Source organism: Barbus barbus, assembly GCF_936440315.1.
Source record: "Barbus barbus genome assembly, chromosome: 40".
NCBI lineage: Eukaryota > Metazoa > Chordata > Actinopteri > Cypriniformes > Cyprinidae > Barbus > Barbus barbus.
Window position 1 is genome coordinate 7,730,842 of NC_136718.1, and position 27,618 is coordinate 7,758,459.

At 36.0% G+C, this 27,618-nt stretch overlaps 1 protein-coding gene across 4 annotated transcripts in view; it reads left to right on the top strand.

The window, feature by feature from the left end:
• Positions 1-27,618, top strand: part of LOC306859686 (zinc finger protein 704-like) — a 59,828-nt gene that overhangs the window by 22,606 nt on the left and 9,604 nt on the right. For all 4 annotated transcript variants that reach the window (XR_013783325.1, XR_013783326.1, XM_079400860.1 and 1 more), the window contains exons 3-4: positions 18,323-18,423; positions 24,432-24,667. Coding sequence is in view for 2 of the 4 variants with exons in the window: in XM_079400860.1 (XP_079256986.1) it covers positions 18,323-18,423; positions 24,432-24,667 (337 nt within the window). In the remaining 2 variants the exon portion in view is untranslated. The remainder of the gene's footprint in view (positions 1-18,322; positions 18,424-24,431; positions 24,668-27,618) is intronic.

The following is a 27,618-nucleotide window of genomic DNA, read 5'->3' on the forward strand; positions in this document are numbered from 1 at the left end:
ATCCTCAACCACCAACAACACCCTAGCGACACAATAATGACTCGGAACACCTTAGCAACTGCATAGCAACACTCTCAGCCTCCAACAACACACTAGCAACATAGTAACAACAACTTGAAACACCTTAGCAACTGCATAGCAGCACTCACATTTACCCACAACACCTGAACAATGTTCTGACAGCAAATTAGAACAACTTAGCAACCCTCACAACGACTCAGTACACCCTAGAAACATGCTAACACTTCATAGCAACAAAGAGACACTCGCAGCCTCCGATAACACCCTAGCAACATAACTACTACTGGAAACACCATAGCAACTACACAAATGCAACAGTTTGAACTACTCCCAACACTCTAGAAACATGTTAACAACCACTTAGAACACTTTAGCAACTGCATAGCAACACTGTCACAGGACATGAAACAGGGCTATATGAAAACATCAACTTGGAACACCTTAGCAACTGTATAGCAATACTCTTGGCCTCCAAAACATCCTAGTAACATGATAACAATGACTTGGAACACCTGAGCAACTCCATAAAAACAGTCACATTTGTCCGAACTCCCGAACAACATTCAGTTAGAACAACTCACAACTCACAACCACTCAGTATGCCCTAGAAACATGCTAACAGACACACATCTTAGCAACTGCATGGTAACGCTCACAGCCTCCAACAACACCCTAGCAACACGATAACGACTTGGAACACCTTAGCAACATAATAACAACAACTTGGAACACCTTAGCAACTGCATAGCAACACTGTCACCCTCATAAACACCATAGCAACATGATAACAATGACTTGGAACACCTTAGCAACTCACATTTGCTCACAACACCCGAACAGCATTCTGACAGGAAGTATAAACAAATTGACAGCAACACTCACAACTTGGAACAGCTTAGCAACTGTATCACAACACTCATATTGACGTTAAATGAATATAACCCAACCATAAACTTGCCATATATTTACAAAGGCTTAGTCCTTTCGTTTGGCCCTCACAGGTAGTGAAACAAGTTCACACGAACACACACTCTCAACAACAGCCAATGTGGGGTTTCACCTCGCCCTCAGATGGAAATGAAAAAACTCAGAGATGGCTTATTACACAGTTGTCTCTGAGGCCATCAAATATGTTGCTAAAGCCGCAGCTGGGAGTTGGTGCACCATAATGACAACAACATCACAGAAACTGTGCTTAAGGTCCTGTGTACTGCAGTCAGATGAGCTACAGTACATGCACTGCACTTAATTATCACAGTCTTACGGCTAACTCTGTGTGTGTGTGTGTGTGTATGTGTGTGTGTGTGTGTTTGATTAAATCCCCAGGACTTTTACAGCATTAATGTTGTTCTGGATGTCATCTGAGTTGTCAGGTAAGGTATGTTAGTGTAAGTACGACTCCTCTCAGAGGTATTAAACAAGGCTTGTTTTTACCCTGTAGTGTGTGTTATCAAGGGCTTTTCCTTTGATATTTAGATTCGAATGAAATACGTTTCTATGTACCGCGTCCACTCAAGCACTCCTTTAATCAGCCCTGAGCGGACTGCTCTCAAACTTTGTTTACACAACTTGATAGCCTCCATTTTGTTTGGTTTGCTTCAACACTCAAATGGCAAAGTGTGTCTCCTCTGCCTCATTGTGCTCAGTCAGCCTGCTGATTAAAAATGTACATTTTTTAATTTAAAATTTAGTTTTATGCTGCAGTTCAGAGGCTTCTCAAGTTGAAGCTTGTGAGGATGTTTCCCTTCAGACTCTTCGAACTAAATTTGGACGTGTGAGGAAGTGGTGTTTTGTCATGCGGGTGTGAAGTTCTTTCTCTTGGTGTATCTGCTTGTCTATTGTTGTGTACTGAAAAGTAATCTGGTTTACTGCACTTTGTTGGTTTAACTGCTCTGGTGTTTAGTTGGTCAGCTGTCCCATCTCTCAGCCTGACTAGCTTATCAAATTTCACATACTTCATGGAATTTACAATTTACACTAGTTTTTTACATTTTAGAAGAAAATGTCAGCAGAAATTGTTGTTTTCAGGATGTTACTGTGAAGTTGCATCGAAGAATTCTGAAAAAGTATCACGGTTTGCACAAAAATATATATATATATATATAAAAAAGGTTTCTTGGGAAGCAAATCAGCATATTAGAGTGATATCTGAAGGATCATGTGACACTGAAGACTGAAGAGTAATGATGCTGAAAATTCAGCTTTCACATCACAGGAATAAATTACATTTTACAGTATATTCTTATAGAAAACAGTTATTTTAAATTGTAATAATATTTCACAATATTAATGTTTTTACTGTATTTTTGATCAAATAAGTGCAGCCTTGGTGAGTTGAAGAGACGAAAACATTACAAAATATATTGACCCTAAGCTTGAATGGTATAAACCAAAGTTATTTTTAATAAATCAGATGTGAACAGATATTGGCAGACAAGCTTTTACCCAGCTTTTTGTTTGGGGAAATTATAGTGGAAATATGCAGAGAACAGTTTTTATTATTATATAGTATTTCATTATTATGAAGTAACTTACATAAGTGTGTGTGAGAGACCATGTGCATTTAGAGAGAGATAGAGTTTGGCACTGAGCTCTGGTTTTAAAGCAGGACTGTTTGTCAGACACACAGTTACTTGCATAAGAAGGGCTTTTATAAATCACAATGTTGTGTGCTATTAAAGTCTAGTCATCTATCATTCTATTGCTGTACTGTAGCCTTATACTCTGGTAAACATGGACACTGTCCCACCTACCAGTGTGTGTGTGTGTGTGTGTGTGGATCTGGAGTGGAGCGGGGCATTACATAACAGTGTGGTGGAAAACAGGCGGAGACTAACTGGGTGTGCTGGGAGGGGGTGGAGACGGCTATAATTGGAGAACTGCACAGAGAGAGAAAGAGAGATGGAAATGTAGATGGGAAAGAGAGATAACAGCTAATATACATCACACAGGAGCCAATGACACGAGGAAGAGCTGAAACATAGAAATGAGGAAAAAGATTTGTTCAGCTGGAAAGTGAAAAATCAATCGGAGTAATATCATTATTTTTGAGAAAAGCCCCTTGAATAAAGATTATTTAATTTTATTAATCTTTATCATTGCTTTTTCATTTTGATTTTTTGGGCTTTTGCACAGTCTGCTGTGCTACAGCCTCAACATTAACAAACAAACAAGCAAACAATAAATAAATAAGGAATTTACATATTTTATGTATATAATATTAGTGCTGTCAAACGATTAATCACATCCAAAATAAAAGTTTTTGTTTACATAATATGTGTGTATTGTGTATATTATTATGTATATATATACATACACTCACATACAGCATATATTTTGGAAATATTTACATGCATATACATTTATGTATTTATGCATATCTGCTAAATGACAAAAGTAAAGAGTGTAAAGACCATCGACTCTACCGTGCGACTCCACCGGGCAGGGACACCGGCAAGGGATAGTAGTAGCTTTTTATTTAATTTTTTCATTGATATGTTTATTATTGAAATGTTGTTGTTATATGCATGTGTTAATTTTATTTAATTTCTTTATTTTCTTAAATATGTGGGTAGATAGTATTTATAGAGTTGTAACTTTTTAGTTTTAGTTACTTTTTCTTATTTGTAAGTCGCTTTGGACAAAAGCGTCTGCTAAATGACAAAAGTAAGTAAGTAAGTAAGTATTTATATTCTTATATTTTATATTAAATTTAGTTAATATAGTTATTAAATGCGAGAAATATTTTTCCTAAATATATACATGCATGTGTTTGTATTTATATATACATAATAAACATACACAGCACACACACATATATTATGTAAACAAAAACTTTTATTTTGGATGTGATTAATTGTTTGACAGCACTAATGTGTGTATAAATATATATAAATAAATAACATATTGTTACATATTGATCTGCTGAACTATATACGTGTTTTTTAATGGTTTTACAGCACTAATATATATATATATATATATATATATATATACGTGTGTGTGTGTGTGTGTGTGTGTGTGTGTGTGTATTATTACTATATTGGTCGATATTGGATATATGTATGTTGGCCAGTAATGGATATTCAATAATCTATGTTGATTTTTATATAAATCTGACTCTCAATCAATCAATCAATCAATCTGTACATTATAATGATGTGGCGCCTAAATGTACTTGTTGCATTTAAAACCTTTAAAAAATATTATTTTATGAATTTATTTTTATTTTTTTCAGTAGGATTTTCAGGGATTTGGGCATTTATTAGATCAAAAATACAGCAAAAAGAGTGATATTGTGAAATATTACATTATTTCTGAGATATAAAGCCAATTTTTCAGTATCATTACTCTTCAGTCTTCAGTTTCACATGATCCTTAACAAAAAAAAGGTAAAAACCATTATGCTGGTTTATAGTTTTATATAAACTGCAATACATTATTTCCAGAGTTCTTTGATGAATAGAAAGTTCATAAGAACAGCATTTATTTCCAATACACATCTGTCTTTACTGTCACTTTTGCTCATTTTAATGCTTCCTTGCTGAATAAAAGTCTTAAAAAATAAAGATGCTAAACTTTTAAATAGTATAAAATGTTATTATTGCAAATGTATTGGCCATAGCTTATCAGTATTGGACAGAATTAAGTTATTGGCACATCTCTGTAAATAATTAATTACGTGAAATTAGTTATTGGCAAATTGTTAAATTGACAGCTCTTAGAAAGCAAAAAAAAGTTACACAGAAAAGAGACCTGCACTCAGAAAATTTGATGTAGGTGACAATGACAAATGAATAGTACATCTCTGGTTTACCCATAAGTCCTGCAACATCTTATTGTGTTTAAGTGGATCTTAAAAGTCCCCCTGTAGTGAAAATCAAGTTTTTTATGTTGTTTATTTGTCTGTGTGGTCCTTTTAGACAAACCATGTGCCAATCCATCAGTACCATTGCTGAGTATTTTCTCCTTAAAACTGTAGTTTCTCAATGGCTGACCCAGAAATGCGGCTTGAAACAGCCCTTGGGTTGCTACATCACAAACCAGTAACCAATCACGTCAAGGGATCGATTCCTATCACTAGCATGCAAAATATACCAATACCAGCACAAAACCAAACATAAATTAGAGAAAAAAACTCCATGAAGCCGTGGTTTAATGTGAATTTAGAACCGCTAACTTGCATTATAACCCGCGGCAATAGTGTAAAAGTAGCCTGGAGTCAGACCCACCTCTCCTGCATCGGTGGCATTTTAGGACACAACATCATCAAGTAAGCAACTTTAACGAATGTTACAGTATTTACTGTAGTTGTCCGCTAGTAAAAACATAGTTTTATCAGTCATTATCCGTGTATGCCATTGTTTTGCGTTTACTACAGTTCAGTGGATCAGGAGGCCCTGGCTGCTGCGACTGAGTGGAGGCGGGGCTAATTTGCATATATAGTAAATCCGTGTATAGTAAATGAGGCAAGGGTGTTGTTACATTCAAGCTATTTTAAGACATGAGAAAATTATTTTCACAAGAAAAAACATTTAAATGTGCCATTTTGATGATCAAAGTTTTAAGGGATAAAATATTTGACTACAGAGGGACTTTAATGGATCATAACACACTGTTGGATCTCATCCGTGACTATCCGTCCATCAGCATTGAGCAAGAGGGGATGGGGGAGGTGTAGCGCCGCTCCGCTCTCGGGCGAAAGTGAGGGATGGAGTGAAAATGAGGGGCTGAATGAGAGCGAAGGGTCGCGGGGGAGGGAGACAAATGAAAACACATGTCAGAGAGAGAGAAAGATCATGTATGAAACACTCACTGCTCACGTGGAGCTGCAAACGTTTCAGACCTTAACATGTGCTCAAGAAGTGAATAAAAGAAAACACTGGCCAGCTAGAGGGAGGAATGCCGTACGCTTTCTAACTCTGCCAAGGTCATGCGCGGTGGACTTTAGAGCAAGAAGCAAACATGCTTCCCACACACTATATTCAAAGGCCTTCTCTGGTTGACACAACAAGGACAGTGGGCTGACATGCGTAAAACCTCTGGGAAAAATTGCACAAATAAACACAAAAATATAGAAGAAAGGGCATTCAGATGTATCCTGGCACGCTACTTTAAAAACTAGCTCAGATGACTGGTTCTGTCATGCGTGCTGTTGTTTCTCATGCTTAGTTTGATCTGAGGTCAGGCCGTGGGACTGCAGTTTTGCCCCGTATGTGCTCTTCTCACAGCATCTTTGAACTATTTCTGATAACCAAGAGTGGACGTGCCTGGAGCAGTGTTTATCAAAGGAATATTTCTGGTTATTTACAAGCGAGTATGGTGGATGGCATCTTTGGTATGCTGTTGATTACCATTAGAAAGCATCCCTCAGTTTGTTCAAATGTGACCCCAAGCACAAATAAATGCTAAAAACATGATATTGGAGATATTCGGCTGTATGATATTGAAATTTATTTAATTAATTTATTTATTTTTTAATCAATAAAGATTTTAAGATTATAGATTTTTTATATTTCTGTAACGGATGACTTTACTGATTACCTATGGAGTTTTGTCCTCTGTAGTGGGCATTATTTTTTTGCGATTTCTCGGAGACCTTACATGTCCCAGTTTTAAGTCTGGATGTCCTGTACAGAGCACATTCACGGCTTTTCGGAGATACCAAATGATTGGATGTTTCACCATGACCACTCCCTCTCCTTGGTCTTCAAAAATGGCTGACGTTAATTTAGTGATCAAATGTAACACCTTGAAAATATCATATTTTGTAATTATAATTTAATTCAAATTGCTTGTCATAAATCAACATCTCAGAAAAATGTTATGGGGTTTCAAATCAAAATATGACCTTCTGTTATGAAACAGGACATCATTTCATACATGTCCACTGTAGAGGACACCAGGACGTAAAGCATGTTTATTACACATATTGGGAGACACAACAAATGAATAGAGAAGAAATATAATGTATATCAATATTCCTATGAAATATGAGATATTATTATTAAAATCTGCACAATTATTACTCCCATTATTGCATCTATGTTGCCCCAAAAACACATTAATATGCAAATCAGAGACAGTTTATAAATGCATTGTGTATATAATGGGAAAACTCGTTTATGGCAATTTTACACACATTTTGCATGAAGAAAAATGGTCTTTTAAAAATATCTTTCATAACATAGTTGAGAATCATCTTTATATAAAGTTTGGCATAAAAAATGAAAATTGATTTGCGATATAAAACAAAAATCCCACTGTTTTTACCTTTTCATGTCTATTCGTGTCTTTTTAGGGTGTATTCACACCAGTCTTGTTTGGTTCGATTGACTCGAACTCAAGTTCGTTTCCCCTCTTGGTGTGGATCTTTTGGGCAGGTGTGAATACAGCAGTCGCACTTGGGTGAACCCAGCTGAACAGGTGGTCTTGGTCCGCTTCCAAATGAACTCTGGTACGGTTCGTTTAACACTAGAACCGCCGGGGGTCGCTGCATACCTAAAACCACCAGCGGGTAAATTTTACCCGCGCACATTACAACTGTTTTATATGGCTAAAGAACATATTATTTCACTGTATTATGCCACTGTGTTCACAAAGAAGTGTCTAGAGTCATGAAATGATTATGTCTGGTCATCAACTATATTTTTGTCCTGTTATGTTCAAGGCTTTTTTTATGCAGGCCACTAATCACTTTTCATAACTGTCAATATACGCTAAACAAGCACTGACAATGAGAATTAGAAGGAAGTAAATACATATTTGGGTGGTGTAATATACTACAATATCATTAATATATTAGTAATATAGGTTAATCATATTAGATAATATATGAACCTATGCTATTTTAATTACTAAAATAGCTATATAGACAATAATGAGCAATAATAATTTACCACACTACATGATGCGATGACAAATTCAAGTGCACGTCTTCACCTAATTAATTATTAATTTGTTTAGTTATATCAATTTGAATAAGAGAACAACACCAATAAACTTTGGGTAATATTAAAAAAATAGTTTTATTCGTTAACAGTTACATCATAGATCAGATTTTTTCTTCAGGAAACGGATAGACTAAATAGCACCACAGGAGCGAACAATAAATGATAGAAATGGCAAAACAAAAATTAAATAATCCAAATTTTAAATTATGCTAAAACATAAAATGATATCTTGATCGCTGTCAGATGAGCTGTCAGATGCTGAGCCGACCAGGATGCATTACTTATCATTGAAAATCTGTTATGTACATTTGAAAAACAGCCACGGGTAAAATTTACACCGTGGCGGTTCTAGTGTTGAGGTGTGAATATGACCCAACCTTGATCTGACCCAATTGCAGAAATCACGCTCTGAAACAGACAGCTTGCACATGTAGTTTTTGCGTTTCAATCACTTTTTTTAAACAACAATACTTAAAAATGCATGCAAATGATGAGTTTTCGTGATCATGGGACACACCAACATGACGTGAGCGTGCTAAATAGGCTAAAGCTTGCTGCAAAAGTTACCATGTATATGTTGGGGGGAAACAGTAAGGAGATATTTGAGTTATTTATTAATAAACTTGTGTTTTCTGAGTCAGTGTTGCAAGAATGAAATGAATGATCGTGACTCGCCATCTCATCTTTGGACGCGCCTTTAGAAAGAAATGCATCTTGGATTACATAATGAAAGAGTTTTTGTTTTGGATTTGAATTATTTAATTTTATAGTCATTTAAAGCTTTCTATAGATATATTCATCATGTCTGTAAGGAAAATATTTTTCGGTTCATTTTTGTGAAGCGCTCCTGCTCAAGGCCGAGACGGCAAGCACATTCTGTTTTTTTCTTTATTTTACAAAAGCACAATGTTTTGTTGATATTGTGAGTGTACACAAATAAAAATAGACCCTTTACAGTTCCGAACGATGTATTATTCTTCCCTTTATGAGCAAAAATATTAATTTGTTCGCCATATTTAATTTGTTTCCACTAATGTCCTGAAGCGCACTTTAGCTTCCACTCTCTGCACAAATGATTGGATATGCGCCTAACAGCGCACATTTATCTAGGTTAAATGTTTAAACTATCATTGGGATATGCTTCAAGTATTTTATATCTATAGATTTTATTTTCAGCAAGTTGTAATTAGGCTTACAACATTGTATGACATTGTCTCATATGATGCCCATAAGTTTCTTCATATTACGTTAGTATCTGATAACACCAAATCAGTAAAAGAATAAAAATTGCACTACGAAAGATCTTCATGATTAGCCTGTTTTTGCACTTCCTGTTTTTCCTGCGTGAGAATTTCTGTCCAATGAATGGATGACCTTAGCAAACGTGTAGTTTTGTTTACAGTTTCTGATTCACTTGCAAAAAGGGCCGTGTGAAAGCGAAGTGCACCAAACGGAAAAATAAATCAACATTGTATTTGGTCCGGAACAAAGCAAATGAACTAGCGGACCTTCCTGGTGTAAATACGCCCTATTTTTTTAAAAAACAGGACTTTTTAAAGTCCCGATGTCCTCTACAGAGGACATAGCATAACACGTGAATATAATGTCCTTTTTCAAAAATTTAATTTTTCAATTGTTTTCTTATGCTCTAAACAATGTAATAACTTGACCAAATACTAAATTCACAAAACATTTTGTTTTCCTGGTTGTCAGGAGGTTAATAGCTTTATTTGGAAAAATTAATTTAGAGTTATGATTTTGTTGGGGAGGGCATCTACATAAATGAATACAATAATCAAAAAACAAAAATGCTGGAGGAGTGTTAAATCCTTTTAGGGTTGGAAGAAAAAGGAAAAATAGGATTTTTCATACTAGTTTTAATTTTTACAAGAAACCGTTCAAACCTCTTTCATATTAGTCGGATTGATTAATTCACTATAACGGTAAAATAAAAATTGTGATTAGTGATTATAATATTGAGATATTATGAAATTATATTATAGAAAAGAGAAATATATTTTAATAATACAGTAAAATAAATACATTCAAATAAAAAATGAGTAATACAATTTTATTTAACTGTAAAATTACTATTTTTGTATTTCATTTTCAAAGCGATACTTTTTTTTTATATATCTAAGATGTCTTACAAAATTTTACAGTAAATTTTGATGCCAGTAAAAACAAAAATACAAATTAAAATACAATTTAAAAGAACTGTTTTCTCTTTATATTTATATATTTATATATTATATATATAACAGCACACCTTCACTTAATAAGGCTTACAATTTGAGATATGATTCATGTTCATATATTTGGATGATCTAAAAAATGGTTTAGTAATCAGAAATTTCTCAAAAAAACCACTGACTGATTTATCCGAAGTTGTCATTAAATAAAAATATACCTTATCTGCTTTCTAAATTGATTCTATTGATCTTATTATGAGCACTTCATCCATGTGTATAAAAGAAATAAAATGGTGATGTTTGTTGGATTTCTCCAGTCATTTAGTCTACTTAAACCCCACTCATTTCTTACAAACGACTTCAGATCTGCCTAAATGTGAGTTTAGTTTGAATTTACAAACTGACGGGCAAGTCAAAATAATTTTTAAATAGGCTAAATCTTGTCATACAAGCGTCCTGAATCAACAGTCAGGACAACATTGTGAAGAAAATTGCACTTCTGTGTCACACAAGGGGTTGAGTGTCTTCAACACACCACAGGAAGAGTGTGTGTGTGTGTGTGTGTGTGCACTGGTAACTTTAGCATACCGCTCACAGTGTTCAGTGCTTATTGTGCACTTTTCTGCAGGCCAGATAGCTTTCCTCTGTCTGGATCTCTGCCAAGCGGCGTGACATATCTGCTTCCTGAAAAATACACTGAACCAAACAGAGACGAATCCAAACCAATGCATGAGGCAGCGCAATAAAAGCATGGACTGCAGGACGGCACCAAAAGTCTGACCACTAGTGAAAATGCTGAGCTTTTGCATTTTTTACTTTGATAAAAATAAAAACATAATAAAATATTAAAGGCGTAACAATTTGAGGAAAAGTTTAATTGGATAAGTACAACTTTAGGAAAGTTGAAATAAGTTTTTTTTTTTTTCAAGGAAATTAATACTTTTATTCAGCAAGGTTGCAATAAATTAAGCAAAAGTGACAGTAAAGACGTTTATGTTTATATTAAACCTCCAGAGTCAAAACTCTTTTGAGCAATTTGAGGACAAGGATCAGGTGTGTGTGTGTGTGTGTGTGTGTGTGTGTGTGTGTGTTGGTGTGTGTAAACAAGGTAATCGCTGTCTGTTTGTCTGTGTCTGTCATGCGGGGTGACAGCGCTTACTTTATTTACACACACACACACTCACACAGGTTATAAATAATGAGGTGACCCACATCCACACAGTCCTGTAAACAGACACTCAGAGGGAGTATGACAGTCCTCACAGATAAACATTATCTGTTTACTATCTAACCACAAACACAGAAGACTCATTCCCTTCATATTTCTCACATTTATTTCCTTTTAATTGTGTTACTCTTCCTTCATGCTACACAGCTGAGCAGGTTTGGGTGTAGGCCCCTTCAGAATTCAGCTTTGCATTACAAGAATAAATCACATTTTAAAATATATTACCATATTACTGAATTGATCAAATATTAAACTTTTTGATAATTAAAAAAAAACTTTTTTCTTTTTTTTTCTTTTACACAATATTTACTTTAGAATATGTAAAACATGTTGTTCTTGTTAATAATTTAGTCAGATTTATTAATGGAACTGAAATGACTAATTATCTTATAACAGGATGGAACTGAGATCTCTCTCTCTCTCTCTCTCTTTCTCTCTCAGTGAGATGCTGGCTTCATTCCAGCCAATAGCAGCTGTTTGTCAGTAATGGAGCTGCTCTCTGGAGTGCTATCAGGCAGGGCCGGTTCTGTTTTCTTGAGCTTCTATCAGTGAACATGTGCAGCCAGGCCCTGGTTAGAGAGGAGGAGAAAACACTCACGCACACACAGACACAGACACACAGAAACACTCAGAGCAGGCCAGCAGGGTGGAGACTGAAGCTCGGAGGCGTGGGAGTTATAGCTGTGCTTCTCACTGCCTGCTCCATCCTGCATGCACACACACAGACACAAAACCTTACACATTAAAAGACATATTCAAACATAACAGCATATTATCTTTTTTGAAGCTTGAACCTTTCATTCATCATTCACTTTCATTATAATGAAAAGGACAATTCAGATATTCTTTTTTTTGTCCCACAGAAGAAAAGTCCCACAGGTTTGGAATGACATGAGGATGAGTAAATGACACATATGTGTTGAACTGCCCTACAGTCGTAGTAAATGTAAGAAATTTGATGGTCACGGTTAAGAAAAAGTGCTACTTTCAGTTAATTTTGCTTCTGGATCAAACAGAAACCTTCGGTTGTGTTTCCAGACGCCTTTCACCAGAATCTACCTGCGGCCAGACGGATCAGTCCCATTATAATCAACAAGTGTAACACTAGATTATGTTGTTCTGCTCACTTTAAATCTAGACACTGTGTTACACAGGCCTGCAGATGCTGTCGACCAGAGTGATTAGAGGATGTGGGTTAATTCATCACAGTTACTGGTGTAGCATTAAATGCACACTTAAATTTGCTGGAAATTAGATTCCAGTAAGTCTCATTTATCGCTCACATACATTCACAGATTTGCTAAGCCCCTCTCGGCGTGTTTATGAATGTGTTTGTGTGAATATGGTAACGCATGAATCATACAGCTGAATGTGATAAAGAGCTTTTTCGGGAAAAGCGTGGAGAAGCGGGAAGGCAGGAAAGCAGGCGGTGTGTGAGTGTGAGAGAAACAGAGTGGGAGGGAAACGGTCACAGAAAACAGTGCTGGCTCTAGAAACTGTTTGAGTCTCTGATATCATTATGTGGATTTACTTTGGGAGCTAAAATTACAAAATGCTCACTAGAAGTTATATCGTGTGTGTGTGTGTGTGTGTGTGTGTGTGTGTATACACATATATAGTTCAGCAGGTCAATATGTAACAATATGTTATTTATATATATGTACAGTATGTTTATATACTGTACATATACATTAGTGCTGTCAAACGATTAATCGCATCCAAAATAAAAGTTTTTGTTTACATAATATATGTGTGTGTACTGTGTATATTTATCATGTTTATATATAAATACAAACACATGCATGTATATATTTAAAAAAAATGTTATGTTTATATATTACATTTATTTATTTATAATATAAAATAAAAGAATATGAATATATAAATGTAAATATTTTAAAAATATATACTGTATGTGTGTGTATTTACTGTATATATACATAATAAATATACACAGTACATATACATATATTATGTAAACAAAAACTTGATTTTGGATGCGATTTAATCATGATTAATCGTTTGACAGCACTAATATATATATGTTATTCAACAAGTATGCATTTAATTAATCAGAAGTGACAGTAAAGGCATTTATGATGTTGTAATAGATTTCTATTTCAAATAAATGCTGTTTCTATTCATTATTGAATCCTTAAAAAATGTATCACAGTTTAAAAAAAAAACACAAAAAAAACAAAAAGGCAGTAAAACTGTTCACAACATTGATAGTAAAAATTTTGGGATATTCTGAGACATTTTTAGGGCCAGCTTTATTAAACACGGCAAATTAGCGTAAGAGTGCAATTCCAAAAAAGCGCAAATGGGAGAGGAAAATTCTGCGGGTGATTTACATCTCATTATCATAATGACCAGCACAATCTACCAAGAGCAGCGCAAATTACTGCCTGCTTTAAGACGTTTTCTTTGAGCGTTACGTAATGCCGCAAATACCAGTGAATTGACCATAGACTGTAAAAAAGATGGACGACACATATCCACTTCCTTCCATTATAGAAAAGTGAAGCCAAAACATTCTCAGTATGGCCACTGGTATCTTGTGCAGAGTCTGCGCAGTAGAGATTCGTTTGGAGCCAGAGTCTGCGCCGCAGAGATTCGTTTGGAGCCAGAGTCTGCGCCGCAGAGATTCGTTTGGAGCCAGAGTCTGCGCAGTAGAGATTCGTTTGGAGCCAGAGCCTGCGCAGTAGAGATTCGTTTGGAGCCAGAGTCTGCGCAGTAGAGATTCGTTTGGAGCCAGAGTCTGCGCAGTAGAGATTTGTTTGGAGCCAGAGTCTGCGCAGTAGAGATTCGTTTGGAGCCAGAGTCTGCGCAGTAGAGATTCGTTTGGAGCCAGAGTCTGCGCCGCAGAGATTTGTTTGGAGCCAGAGTCTGCGCAGTAGAGATTCGTTTGGAGCCAGAGTCTGCGCCGCAGAGATTCGTTTGGAGCCAGAGTCTGCGCAGTAGAGATTCGTTTGGAGCCAGAGTCTGCGCCGCAGAGATTCGTTTGGAGCCAGAGTCTGTGCCTCAGAGATTCGTTTGGAGCCAGAGTCTGCGCAGTAGAGATTCGTTTGGAGCCAGAGTCTGCGCAGTAGAGATTCGTTTGGAGCCAGAGTCTGCGCAGTAGAGATTCGTTTGGAGCCAGAGTCTGCGCAGTAGAGATTCGTTTGGAGCCAGAGTCTGCGCAGTAGAGATTCGTTTGGAGCCAGAGTCTGTGCCGCAGAGATTCGTTTGGAGCCAGAGTCTGCGCAGTAGAGATTCGTTTGGAGCCAGAGTCTGCGCCGTAGAGATTCGTTTGGAGCCAGAGTCTGCGCAGTAGAGATTCGTTTGGAGCCAGAGTTTGCGCCGTAGAGATTCGTTTGGAGCCAGAGTCTGCGCAGTAGAGATTCGTTTGGAGCCAGAGTTTGCGCAGTAGAGATTCGTTTGGAGCCAGAGTCTGCGCCGTAGAGATTCGTTTGGAGCCAGAGTTTGCGCAGTAGAGATTCGTTTGGAGCCAGAGTTTGCGCCGTAGAGATTCGTTTGGAGCCAGAGTTTGCGCCGTAGAGATTCGTTTGGAGCCAGAGTTTGCGCCGTAGAGATTCGTTTGGAGCCAGAGTTTGCGCCGTAGAGATTCGTTTGGAGCCAGAGTTTGCGCCGTAGAGATTCGTTTGGAGCCAGAGTTTGCGCCGTAGAGATTCGTTTGGAGCCAGAGTTTGCGCAGTAGTGTCGTGAGGTGGAGCCGTGGTATCAAAGTCCCGCCCGAGCTCACAATCATGACACCACTCCCAGTTTTCATAGCATCAAATAACTAGTTAAAAGCAAACTTAAGAAACACGAACACTTGGACATACATCAAATGTATGATGCACATTTGAAGTGTAATTTGATTTAGTTTGTCTCACGTCCTATTAGATTACACGGGGGCAATCGAGACGCTTTGGCTTCACTTTTGAGGACTCTTCATGCACACTTGACGAGCGCAGATCTTAATAAATCGTGTTGCATAATTCATTGAAATACTCCCCTCCCATAAATTTACAGATCAAAAGGGAAACTCCTACAAATGGATATTCAATAAGGTGAGTCATACAAATAACCTTGTCTATGCCTTTTCAGTGTTAATTTGTTACTGCGTGTCTTTAATAAATCCTGACAGTAGTTTTTTAATGCCAAATGAGGGTTTGCGCTGATGCAAGCTGATAGCAAATATGGCTCTTTTTGGCTAAACTATTCGTAAATAGAGTAAACATTGCTATTTAATTTAATATATGTATTGTTTTGTTTCTGTATCATGTAAATGTGTAATGTAGTAATTATAATTAATTCCATATAAAAGCAGTCTGTCTAGTCATGTTCCAATTTAGATAGCTGAATTAATTGTGTGTGTGTGTGTGCGCGCGCGAGCATGTGGGTGTTGCTTTTAAATATAATTTGCTACATATATATTCTTATGCAATACCAAAAGTACCAGCATAATCCACCTCCAGTGTGTGTTTTGATCAAGACTGTCGGAAACAGAGAAATGCAAACATACACCTACATATTCATTCTGAATGTATGCTCCACATACACACAGTCTTTAATCAAACCAGCATAGTACTGTCATCTATAATGTGTGTCATTTTCTTTGCCTCTCGAAGCAGACAGTTCTCCTCTCCTCTCCTCTCCTCTCCTCTCCTCTCCTCTCCTCTTTTTTTTCAAAACTGTGTGGTTTTCTCTTTGCACAAATCTGTCTCTGTCATTCCTCTCTCTTCTCTCTAAAAATGAGCCAGAACTTCATATTTTATTTATGTTCCTTAGTCTGTCTGCTTCTAATCCACTACTTGCTTTTCTTTTCTTTTTGCAGCGATACAAAGATTTTTGGAAGTTGACCCAGATAAAGGAAAAAAGTTTGACAGCCCTGCCAAGTCTCTGGGCTTGGCTTTCAGAGCAACTCCAAACCAGTTTGCTCTGGTTGGGTTGCCAAAACAGGCGGGGGGGCAGAAACCCGGCATGTGTGTGTGTGTGTATGTGTGTGTGTGTGTGTGTGTGTGCCGGGCAGAGGGAGCATATTTCATGAAATTATGAGGGAATATGAGGGAGTGTGAGTGGGATTTTTTTTTGATTATATAACACAGAGACAGCTTAGCATTGTGTCAGTTTCTGTGCTTAGATCAGTGCTGCTGTGTTCAGGGTGGAGAAGATCAGACGGGGGGAAGAATCTGATTCTTGCCTGATTCTATAGCGTCGCTAAAAAACTACATTATTACGTATGTTGAAATAGGTAGTTAACCACCAAAAATTTCCTTCTTTCACTCTCATGTCAGTCCAAATCCATATGACATTGTTTTTCTGTTTGGACAAAAAAGAGGTTTAGCAGAACGTTCAGGCTGCACTTTTCCATACAATAGAAATGAATGCTGGTAAAGTTGTTCAAACAAATGTTTTGTGTGATAGGGCGACAATGTTTAAAAAAGGGAGTCAAATTGTTTACTTACACCATCACCTAAAGTTGAGATCAGTCAATTTGGAAGAAATTAATGCTTTTATTCAGCAAGGATGCATTAAATTGATCAAAAGTGACAGTAAAGATATTTATAATGTTACAAAAGATTTCTATTTCAAATAAATGCTGTATTTTAATTTTTTTAATCATCATAGAATCCTGAAAAAAATCACGGTTTCCATAAAAATATGAACAAGAACAACTGTTTTCATCAATGATAATGAGAAATGTTAAATCAGTATATTAGAATGATTTCTGAAGGATCATGTGACACTGAAGACTGGAGTAATGATGCTGAAAATTCAGCTTTGCGTCACAGGAATAAATTACATTTTTTGGAATAGGAAAAAAAAAAAAAAAATATATATATATGTATATATATATATATATATATATATATATATATATATATAAATTAAAATTTTAATTGTATCATTTATAAAGTTAGTCAAGGTTTCTTGCACCAAAATGGGCACAAGGGTTGTCATATGTATTTTTTTAAGACATAAAAGTGGTCCATATTTCTTACATACAATATACAATCAATAACTTGTGTAATAAACAGACCAAAATTGAATTAATTATTCACTGATAATCAGATATGGCCATCATGTTTCACATTGCTTTCATACCAGTGCTATTTTAGTAGTATTTGTATACTATTGTATTATTTGTTTATATTAAAAAAAAATACATTTTAGTGGTTTTGTTAAGTGTTTTGTGTTGTAATTTTTTTATATTTATTTTACAATTTTTTAAATATATATTTTGGTTTCATTTAATTTTAGTACTTCAGTTTATTTCAGTTTATTTGCCAAAGCATCAATTTTTTTCATTTTTTTCATCAACTATTTATATTTTTATCTTTATTTTAATTAACAAAAATTATTTTTAATAGTTTTATTTTTTTTCATTTTACTTAACAACATGGTTCCATACTGATCGCAGTTGACATCAAACCTGTCATGAAACATTTTATAATATACATATTATAGTATGTGCAAATGTACAAATAAATAAATTGAAATAACAAAAAATTTTTTTTTTTTTTGTGCCTTTGGACTAGAAGCAATATCATTTTGACAAGAGATGAATTTATAACATATAACATTTGTTATATGCTGTGCTGAGCTGTGCTGTGTGGGCATACAACAGAGGCAGAGTGCTAGTGTTTATTACTGTGCTGGAATTTTCCATTACCCGTGATGAGTTCAGCGCAGTAGGGAGCTGCGATACGGCAGAGAGAAGTGTTTACTGTGGGACTCGGCCTGCCGAACAGAGAAAACGGGCACTCAGGCCGAGAGAGAGAGAGAGAGAGAGAGAGACAAAGGCCCACCTAACAGATGTGTGCTGTTTTATGTTGATGTGAGAGTGTGCTTAACTGCTGGCTCTGCTTGACGTAATTGGTTTTAGTTGATGCAGGTCTGAAGATGTCCATGATTTGTAAACTCCCTCTCTCTTTTAACAGGAGGCCTTCTGGTCTTGCTGATAAAGAAGTGATGGCCGCCACCGTCCTGACCATACTGTCCACCAGTCCGTTGGTGCTCAACCCTTCCTCCAGTTCCTCAGGTTAAACATCGCTCTACTTCTCGCTTCCCTGTTACCTGATAGATCCCAGAGCGCTCAGGTTGAATGACAGCTTGTCAAACAGGCTATAAGTACCCAAAAGGACTCCTGCTTTCTCCATTTTGCCATTAACGAAGTGTGTAATTTGTGTGCCCCCAAACAGAGTTGCAAATATAATGGTTGTTTTCGAACACAGTTCATTCTGTTTCAAACAGATAGTCCCGCCCCAAACTCACGCCATTGGTTGAGCCAGTGTTGCTGGTAAAGTTGTTCAAACAAATGTTTTGTGTGATAGGGCTACAATGTTTAAACAAGGGAGTCAAATTGCTTACTTACACCATCACCTAAAGTTGAGATCAGTCAATTTTTTATTTTTTTGGGAAGAAATTAATGCTTTTATTCAGCAAGGATGCATTAAATTGATCAAAAGTGACAGTAAAGACACTTATAATGTTACAAAACATTTCTATTTCAAATAAATGCTGTATTTTTGAATTTTTTAATCATCGTAGAATCCTGAAAAAAAATCAAGGTTTCCACAAAAATATGAACGAGAACTGTTTTCATCATTAATAATAAGAAATGTTAAATCAGTATATTATACTGATTTCTGAAGGATCATGTGACACTGAAGACTGGAGTAATGATGCTGAAAATTCAGCTTTGCGTCACAGGAATTTTAAAACATATTGGAATAGAAAAAAATAAATATATACATTTTAATTGTATCATTTATAAAGTTAGTCAAGGTTTCTTGCACCAAAGTATTTTACACTTTACCCTGTACAATTAAACAGGCTGTTTTTTGTACTGTATCTTTAAGACTTCTAGATGTAAATTACCTCTGTTATGATTGGCTAATCTCAGCATACCAGGCAGTGGTCATATGTTAATGAGTTCATGGTTGTGCTGTCATAGTCACCATGATTTCTGAACAGTTTTTGCAGATTAGTTTCACAAAATAGTCTGTAGACATACAGTGTAGTTTTGTATAAATATCAGCACATGCTCATCAGACTCTTGTTTCAAAAGAGGAAGAAAAATTCTGTTTTCCATTTTTATGTGCCATTTAGCGTGATGAGAGGAAAACCAGACTATGGGTTTGTAAGTGCAGTCCTTCCTTCAGTTCACAGCTTGCAAAACCAAAAGTATGTTCACAGAGTTTCAAAAGAAAAGACAATAGACATTGTGCTTGAACTCTCTCATTGATGTTTTTTCAGACTTTGAATCAAACACAGATTTCACCCTTAAATGAATAGCTTACCCAAAAATGAAACCGATTCTGTAATCACTGACTCACCCTCATGTCATTCCAAGCCCAAAGAAGATATTTTGAGTAATGCAGTGGTTGCTATTTTCCAATTACAGTAAATGGGTACTAAAGAGTCAAACTCGAGAATCAAATCAGATTCATTTTTGTCAGCTGGATCAACTGATTCATTGAACAGAACTATTCCTTTAAGAAGTGTAACCAAAGATTGTTCTTTTTAAAGAGCAGGATGTTTAATGTTAACTGAACTGTGGTGAAAGCGTACTTGTATTGCGTTTGTTCTGACCCTTCAGTGATTCTGGAACAAAATGAAAAGAAAACGCCATATCTAAAAACATCTAGAAACATTCATATAAAATTCAATATTTGGATTTTCTTGCTATATTTCGCGCATCGTGTGAACCGTGATTTTAATCTGACTGCTACAGTATTTGTTTCCTCTTTGCGTTCGTCTTCAGCGCCTCTGGTCTCTGTTAATGCTTTTTAATCTCTTGAAATTTTTAAATTAACAAGGCTTTAATTAGCACATGCAAATAGTAAAATTTCACGACGACGCTACAGTGGCCCGATCCATGACAAATCCGTCTGCTGTCCTGAACGTCTTCTACACTAGCCCCGGGCCATCGGGCAGTCCTTATTGTCGAGCCCTGGAGTGTGCTGCTAGATAAATCTTTGAAGTGACATAGCGCATTAGTAAATTCTGTTCACATTTGTATTTTTCAGTGTCCCTTCGGTATGGATGTTTTCATTTGATAGCAGACATCCTGAAATAATATTATATTTCATTACTCTTGCCTAGAGGACAACTTAAGTAAAAAGTGGCACAGCTTTCCCCGCTCTCCATTACTATTTAATCTAGGACATTGGCCTTGGGATTGGATTTTATGTATTTTTCATTTGTACATTGTAATTTTTTTAATATCTTTAATGCAAACACATTGCCCTTCTGGGAAATTAAAGACTTATTGTACTGTATCAGCGTGGCTTATCGTGGTTTATTATCCTAGAGAACTGTGTCTTTCCTCCCCACTAGAAAATAGATAAAGAAAGAATAAATATGGGCTGCTGGTATTTCAGTAGTTTCGTTAGCTTAATGACTAACGGCATGAGGTCTGGTCTTCATTGCAGCTTATTCTTGCCAAGAACCGCCCACTTTGACAGGAAGATACTGTCTTCTAAAGTAACCAACCACAGTCTGGGTTTATCTGAAATAGATTTTACCACAATAAAACACTGATGTGGGGAAAAAAATCAAACTGATGCGACAATCCTCATGTAGGATTACTTAGATTACAATTCTTTCCTGATGCTATTGTGCCCTTGAGCCGAGCACTTAACCTCTAAATTGTGCCACTCCAGGGAGTGTGTTCCTGTAATTAGTGTACTGTAAGTCACTTTGAATGAAAAACATCTGCTAAATGGAAAGAGCACACATGCTGGAAGAACCCAGACCATAATCCTAAGAGACCAAGTGTCATGAAATGGGGGTGATTTGCCTGTTTGGGGTCATGTAATGTCAGCACAGTTTATGCTGTTGCTCAAGGGTATCTTAAGCCTAGTGATTTCGTTAAGTTAGTTGGTTCAAGGTTATTATTGCTCAACATCAGCTGGACAGTGTGACCTATTCTGTTGCATAGCTCAACTTTACATAACTGTATGGTATATCTGCAGATTTGTGTTTACAACCTTTATTGTTTTAAGTACAGTTATGGCACCGATATGTTACTGAACATAATGCGGCAAAATTATTTTTTAAACTGAAAATGAAGTTTTCATTTAGCCAAAAGCAAAATAAATGAATAAAAATAATAATAATGAATTAATCAATCAAATAAAAACTGATTTATCAATCAATCAGTCAGTCAATAAATTAATCAATCAATCAATCAATAAGCATTTAAATTTCACATTCGATTGACTTTTTAATTATATAATTATAAACGGTGGCTGTAATTCAAAAAAATAAAAATGGAAAATATTTTTGGTAGCTGAAATTTCAGTCCTTCACTAACAGGTTTAGGTTTTTTTGAATATTGAGATTTTGGCAACAATTTACAATATGGTTAATTTTTTTTATTTAACGTCAGCCAATCACTTATTATTCTAGGTTCATGTTAATTTCTACATTTACTAATACATTTTTAACATTTAAGTGGTTAACATTAATGTATGTTTTATGAACAACATAAAATAATAAACTATATTGTATTTATAAATTAACTTTAATCTGGATTAGTAGATGCTGTGTAAAATGTTAGTCATCGTTAATTTATGATTAGGGATGCACGATATGAAAAATTGTTTAAAACTGCAGTCACTTGCACTCAGAAAGCGGATGAATCTCAGATAAATCAGACTGATTGATTGATTTACCAGCAAGCGTACTTTATCGGATCTAGTTATCGGATTTCCTTTATTTATCGGAGCAATAAAAATTACGTCATTTTCACCCATATCGGTCGATAATTTATCTTCTCCGATAAATATCGTGAATCCCTATTTATGATAGAGCAAAAGTGAATCTTATTGTAAAGTGTTACCATGATTTGTAGTGATGTGAATCATTTAGCGCAGTTTTTATTTCTTTTCTTTTTGTTAATTTGAATGCTTGCAAACAGTCCATTTGTGTAGATTTAAACTATTAAATTTTTTATAGATCTATTGACAAATTAATCTCATATAAACACATTTACTGAAGCAGTTACAGAAGTTGTTACTTTCTGCATCTATTAGAGGGCACGGTAGGTCATGTGTTGCAATTTATAAAACATTTATTTGACTAAAAATGCCACAGGCAACAAAACAAGGCGTGAAACAAATGTGTATTACGCATTAATTAAATAATACAATGTCTTTACAGGTTTGAGTGCTGCTGTGTTATTTTATCTTCACCCAGTGTTGTGTGCCATCAGGGATATTTGTGTGTGAGTTCACACCAACCCCAATGTGACTAAACAATAAGTAGGGCATAATAACCCTGAAAGAGTGATCAGGATCTTGTATCACCTGCCTGAAGGGGTTTATCCTGCGATAACAACTGGCTGAATGTTTATTGTCCTGCTTATTCCAGGGCAACCTGCCACATAAGTAAACAATTAGACACCAATATTGAGTTGAAATATTTTATTAGCTCTTTAAATGCAATGTTTCCACAAAGAAAAACAGTCCCTTACGAGCAGCATTGAGTCTAGACGATGGTTTCATTTTACAGTAAATACAGTCAATGACTGAGGTGCAAGATGGCAGCTGTATTTGAATCAACTGAGAGAGAGTGCAGTGGTGTGATAGGAAATATGTGAGAGAAGCCAGATAAGTGGAGTGTTATTCGGCATTGCTAATTACAACGGATGCTATTGGGGAATAACACAACTTGGAATGTTGCGACTGACCAATCAGAATAAAGTATTTCAGAGAGCTGTGTAATAAACAAGTGTAAAATATGCACAAACAAATCAATGACTTTCAAATTTCCTGCATTCTGTGAAAGAAAGGATGTATGATTCTGAATTAATTTTTTTTTTACCACGCACACTCTCACAGAAATTGACCTAGCTCCGAATAACAAAGGTTGTGTTCCAAATGACGCACTATACATTATGCACTATGCCAGCGGTCACCACACTCGGTCCTGCAGAGTTTAGCTCCAGCTTGCCTTGAAGTTTCAAGTATAACAAGCAAGACCTTGATTAGCTGGTTCAGGTGTGTTTGATTGGGGTTGGAGCTAAACTCTGCGGGACACTGGAACAAGTTTGGTGACCCCTACACTATGCACTTATTCTATGCACTCAACTGTCTAGTGTATGAATTTTATGAGGTTATTTTGTCATTTACCATCAGAGTCTGGTGGCCCCTCATCCTCCAATAGCCTATGTATTAAAGCTGTCACAGTAGAGTGCAAGTGTCCAACATTCCACACTTCATTTTTCAGTGAAGTGCATCATCTGGGCATTTGAAGTGCTATTTGGAATTTTCAGTGAGAACACACTAACACTATTTATACTGAAAATCAGTTAAGAACAGAGCAGGGGTGGCCAACTTAAGTCCTGGAGAGCCACAGTCTGCCCCAACCCTAGTCAAACACACCTGAACAAGCTAATCAAGGTCTAAGGGTTACTAGAAAGCTACAGGCCGATGAGTTTGATCAAAGTTGGAGCAAAACTCTGCAGGACTGTGGCTCTCCAGGACAGTGTGCATAAACTGGGACACACCAAAATTGATCCGTCATAGTAGTACATGGATGTATTGATATTTTGGGTTTGGTAAGATACCAGCCCCTGGAACTACTTATTTTGTTTTAAGTAGTTGTCTAATGGTTTTGATTTAGATTTTTTTCTTCGTTTCGTTTTATGCCTTTTTGTTTTTTTCAGTGTTTTTATTTTGTTTGATGACTTGTTTTTGTTTTATTTTGGCTTTGATTTGTTTTGCTTTTTGTTTTATTTTTTGCTTAGTTTTAGGTTTTTTGCTTTGCTCTTGTCTTTCATTTCATTTTCTTTTGTTTTTATTTTTGTTTTGCTGCCTTTTGTTTTGTTATTTTTCCCCTTATTTTTTGTTGTCTTTTTTTTTCTCATTTGTTTTTTGTTCAGTTATTTTCTGTTTTTTGTTATGTCTCTTGTATTTTTTATTTAGTTTTTTAATCCATGGATTTTAATCTGTGAATTCATGCAGTGTGCTGGGTTCTGGGATAGGTAATAGTACATTCTCCAGGCAATAGTTCAAAGGTCTCTGTGTGTTCTGTGTTTAGGTGCAGATTTGTCTGGTAAGGGCTGGAAGGAGAGCCTGTCTGCCAGCTACAGCAGCTCTACCAGTGGGAACTGGAGCTGGGATGCCAGCGATCAATCGGTGCCCTCCACTCCGTCCCCGCCCCTCTCCAACGATGCCTGCAAGAGCTTCCTGCTTTCCTCCCAGAGTGATGACAACATTGAGGAAACAGAGAGTACACACTTCCTGTTTGAGGACCCCATCCCCCGAAAAAGAAAGGTAGGGTTGTCAAGTCAGGGCAAATGAGAAAGCAGTTCAGCTAGTTAGTTTTTGTGCACAAAAGTGGCTCGTCTCTTCATTGAATTTGCAGATCTCTGCCTTCAATAATTGAAGAGTTCTAATAAGCACATCATTGTGGCTCTGGCCCAATGAGTCTTGTCACCCTCGCACCTCAGAAAATGATGGCATATTTTTGCTCTCTCTGTTTCGTTGTCCCCTCTTTTGTTTCTTTTCTGTTTTTTGTAGTGTGGAATCACTCCAGAATGTGAATGTGGTTTCAATGTCAGGAAGCCATTAGCCTTTCTGCTCATTCACCTTGTTTTGGGAGAGGCCAAGGATGTGTGTGTGTGTGTGTGTGTGTGTGGATGAGGCGGGGGGTTGGGGGGGTTCTGTTATAGATCCACTCGGGCCTATCCTTTCACTGCGCTGTTTCCACACATGCTGTTACACACGTTTTTCACGCGATTCCCAATTGCACAATATTGTATACACGGATCCTGTCACGACTACACGCCTCTCCCTGAAGAAAGGCGAAAAGTGAAATATGTTTACTCAGATATTTTTTTTTTTACTGAATATTTCTCAATTCTGATTTTGCAGTTCCAGATATTGGACAGAGAAATGAAGAAGGCAGAAACACGACAGAAAAACTTTCCTTAAGTGATATCAGACATTTTAAAGGATTCTTTTGGTTTCAGCTGTATTGTAATCCTTATGATTAAAACTATAAGTATTATTTATTTAAAAAAAAGTGTATTCACCTCCAAAGAAATTTCACGGTAGTGTACAAAAATCTCATTTACAGCAAGGCACTTACTATGGTAATCAATGGAGCATGGCATTGTATTGAAATAAATGTTTACAAAAAGACTTAATATTATTAATATAAGATTGCTTACTGAACTTATCTGTGCAAAGTTATATCCACTCTTTCAATTCCTCTCATGACCATGCAAAGTTTGTACACCAACTTTGCAAGGTATGCCAAAATACCATCACTCAAGTCACAGGAATTATCATAACACATAACTGGAAGTTGATCCACCTAGAACAGTAGTTCCGCTAATAGCATATTATGTTAGCAGATATTTAGGAAACATGTTAAGTTTACATACTTCTCAGAAAAACAATGGACAGCCAGTTATTATGCTTTGAAATGTGCTTTCTGTGTCGGAATGTCTGTTTTTGTTTTGGTCTGTGACTCCGCCTACTGCCAGTTTACCCAATAGTATTTCAATACCCCGGGTTCCCATTTGCAGGAGAAAATACTCTTTAATATTTTTAATTTGGTCTTCAGTACCCATTTCAACCATTAGCTGTGAGTATTACATACTAAGCTCTACTGTGAATAATTCCAAAATGAAAAAAAAATCTAATAAATAATCAAATCTGTCACAATCAAATAAGAAAGCTCTTAAGACTCAACTAAGCAGATTTTTTCCAGTTCAATGGGATTCTTATTTGATCCCATTAGGATCGGTTCAGATTATGTTAGAAACTCCATTAGCCATTTTGTACTAGATATTTACAACTAGATATTTAGTTGAAATGTTGAAGAAAGACTTCAGAGTTGTTTGTTTCACGCTGGTGCGCATTACATAATGTTCAGTAGTATTTGGGCTAATTTTTTTGGCTCTTCTGTGTGAGTACAGAGACAGATGGATGTGTCCCATACTGCTAGTGCTTGTCTTAGACAACAGCGCTGGCTACCTCCTCTATTATTTCAGCTCACCAGAGGCCTCCCTGCATACCTATACGTCCTGCAATAGCCAATAAAAACCACTTTGAATGAAGGAGACGCACAAAGCAAACCAAGCCAAATGCTGAGCAGCTGGGTGAAGTGTAACACAAGAGGACTGGCTGTTCATTCATAAAGACAGATGGAAACATACACTTTCAGCACAGCTCCGCCAGTTATGTGGCTAGCTTTCTGAGTCTGTTTTGGTTAATGGTTGTCTCATCATCTCTGACGAGGCTTTGATGGGAAATGGTTTGTAGGCTCGTGTGATCTGTGAAAGGGTTAATATCACCGGCCTTGAGAACAGCAGGAGTATTTGCTTGTTTTTGTATGTGTGTGAGCAGACACACACCCACTCATTGACTCTGATGAGAGCAGCGAACAGGTCCGGACACGTTTCACGTTTCAGAGTTAATGTGCTTATGTTTCTCACAAATTAAGTTCCTGGATGGGTTTATCAGAAGAAATGATGATAATTATAATTATAATGATAATATAATCTCAGTTTGTTCTGGAGTGTCATTCATTTACACTGTTCTCAGTCTGAACTCTGAGAATATGATGCATTATGTAACCTATTAAACATTTATGCACACTCTCCAGGATATCAACTATAACCAGGGTTTAAATTTAACTCGAGAAAACTAGCTTCCGATAAATATATCTCAATGACATTGTGTTGCATTCCATTTTACTAAATATTATTTTAAATTATTATTATTTTTCTAAATTTTTTTACTTTATTTTAATTAAATAAATAAATGAAACATATAGTTTGAGGTCAGTAAGATGTTTTGGTTTTTGGACAAATTAAAGTAGGATTAAATTGATAGTGACAGTAAATACATTAATGTTGCAAAATATTTCTTTTTCAAATGTTGCATTTCCTATGCATCAAAAACAACAAAAAACGTTTCATAATTGATAAGATTTTATTAAAAAAAAAATTTATTTATTTTTTGCAGCAAATCGGCATATTTGTGAAGGATCATGTGACACTGAAGACTGGAGTAATGATGCTGAAAATTCAGCTTTGCATCACAGAAATAAATTATATTTTACAATATATTGGAATAGAAAACCGTTATTTAAAAAAAATTAATTATAAAAATGTTTTAATTGTAACTGTACAATGTTAGTCAAGGTTTCTTGCACTAAAATGGTCATAAATTTGCTTTTTTTTTTTTTTTTTACACTTTACCCTTTACAATTA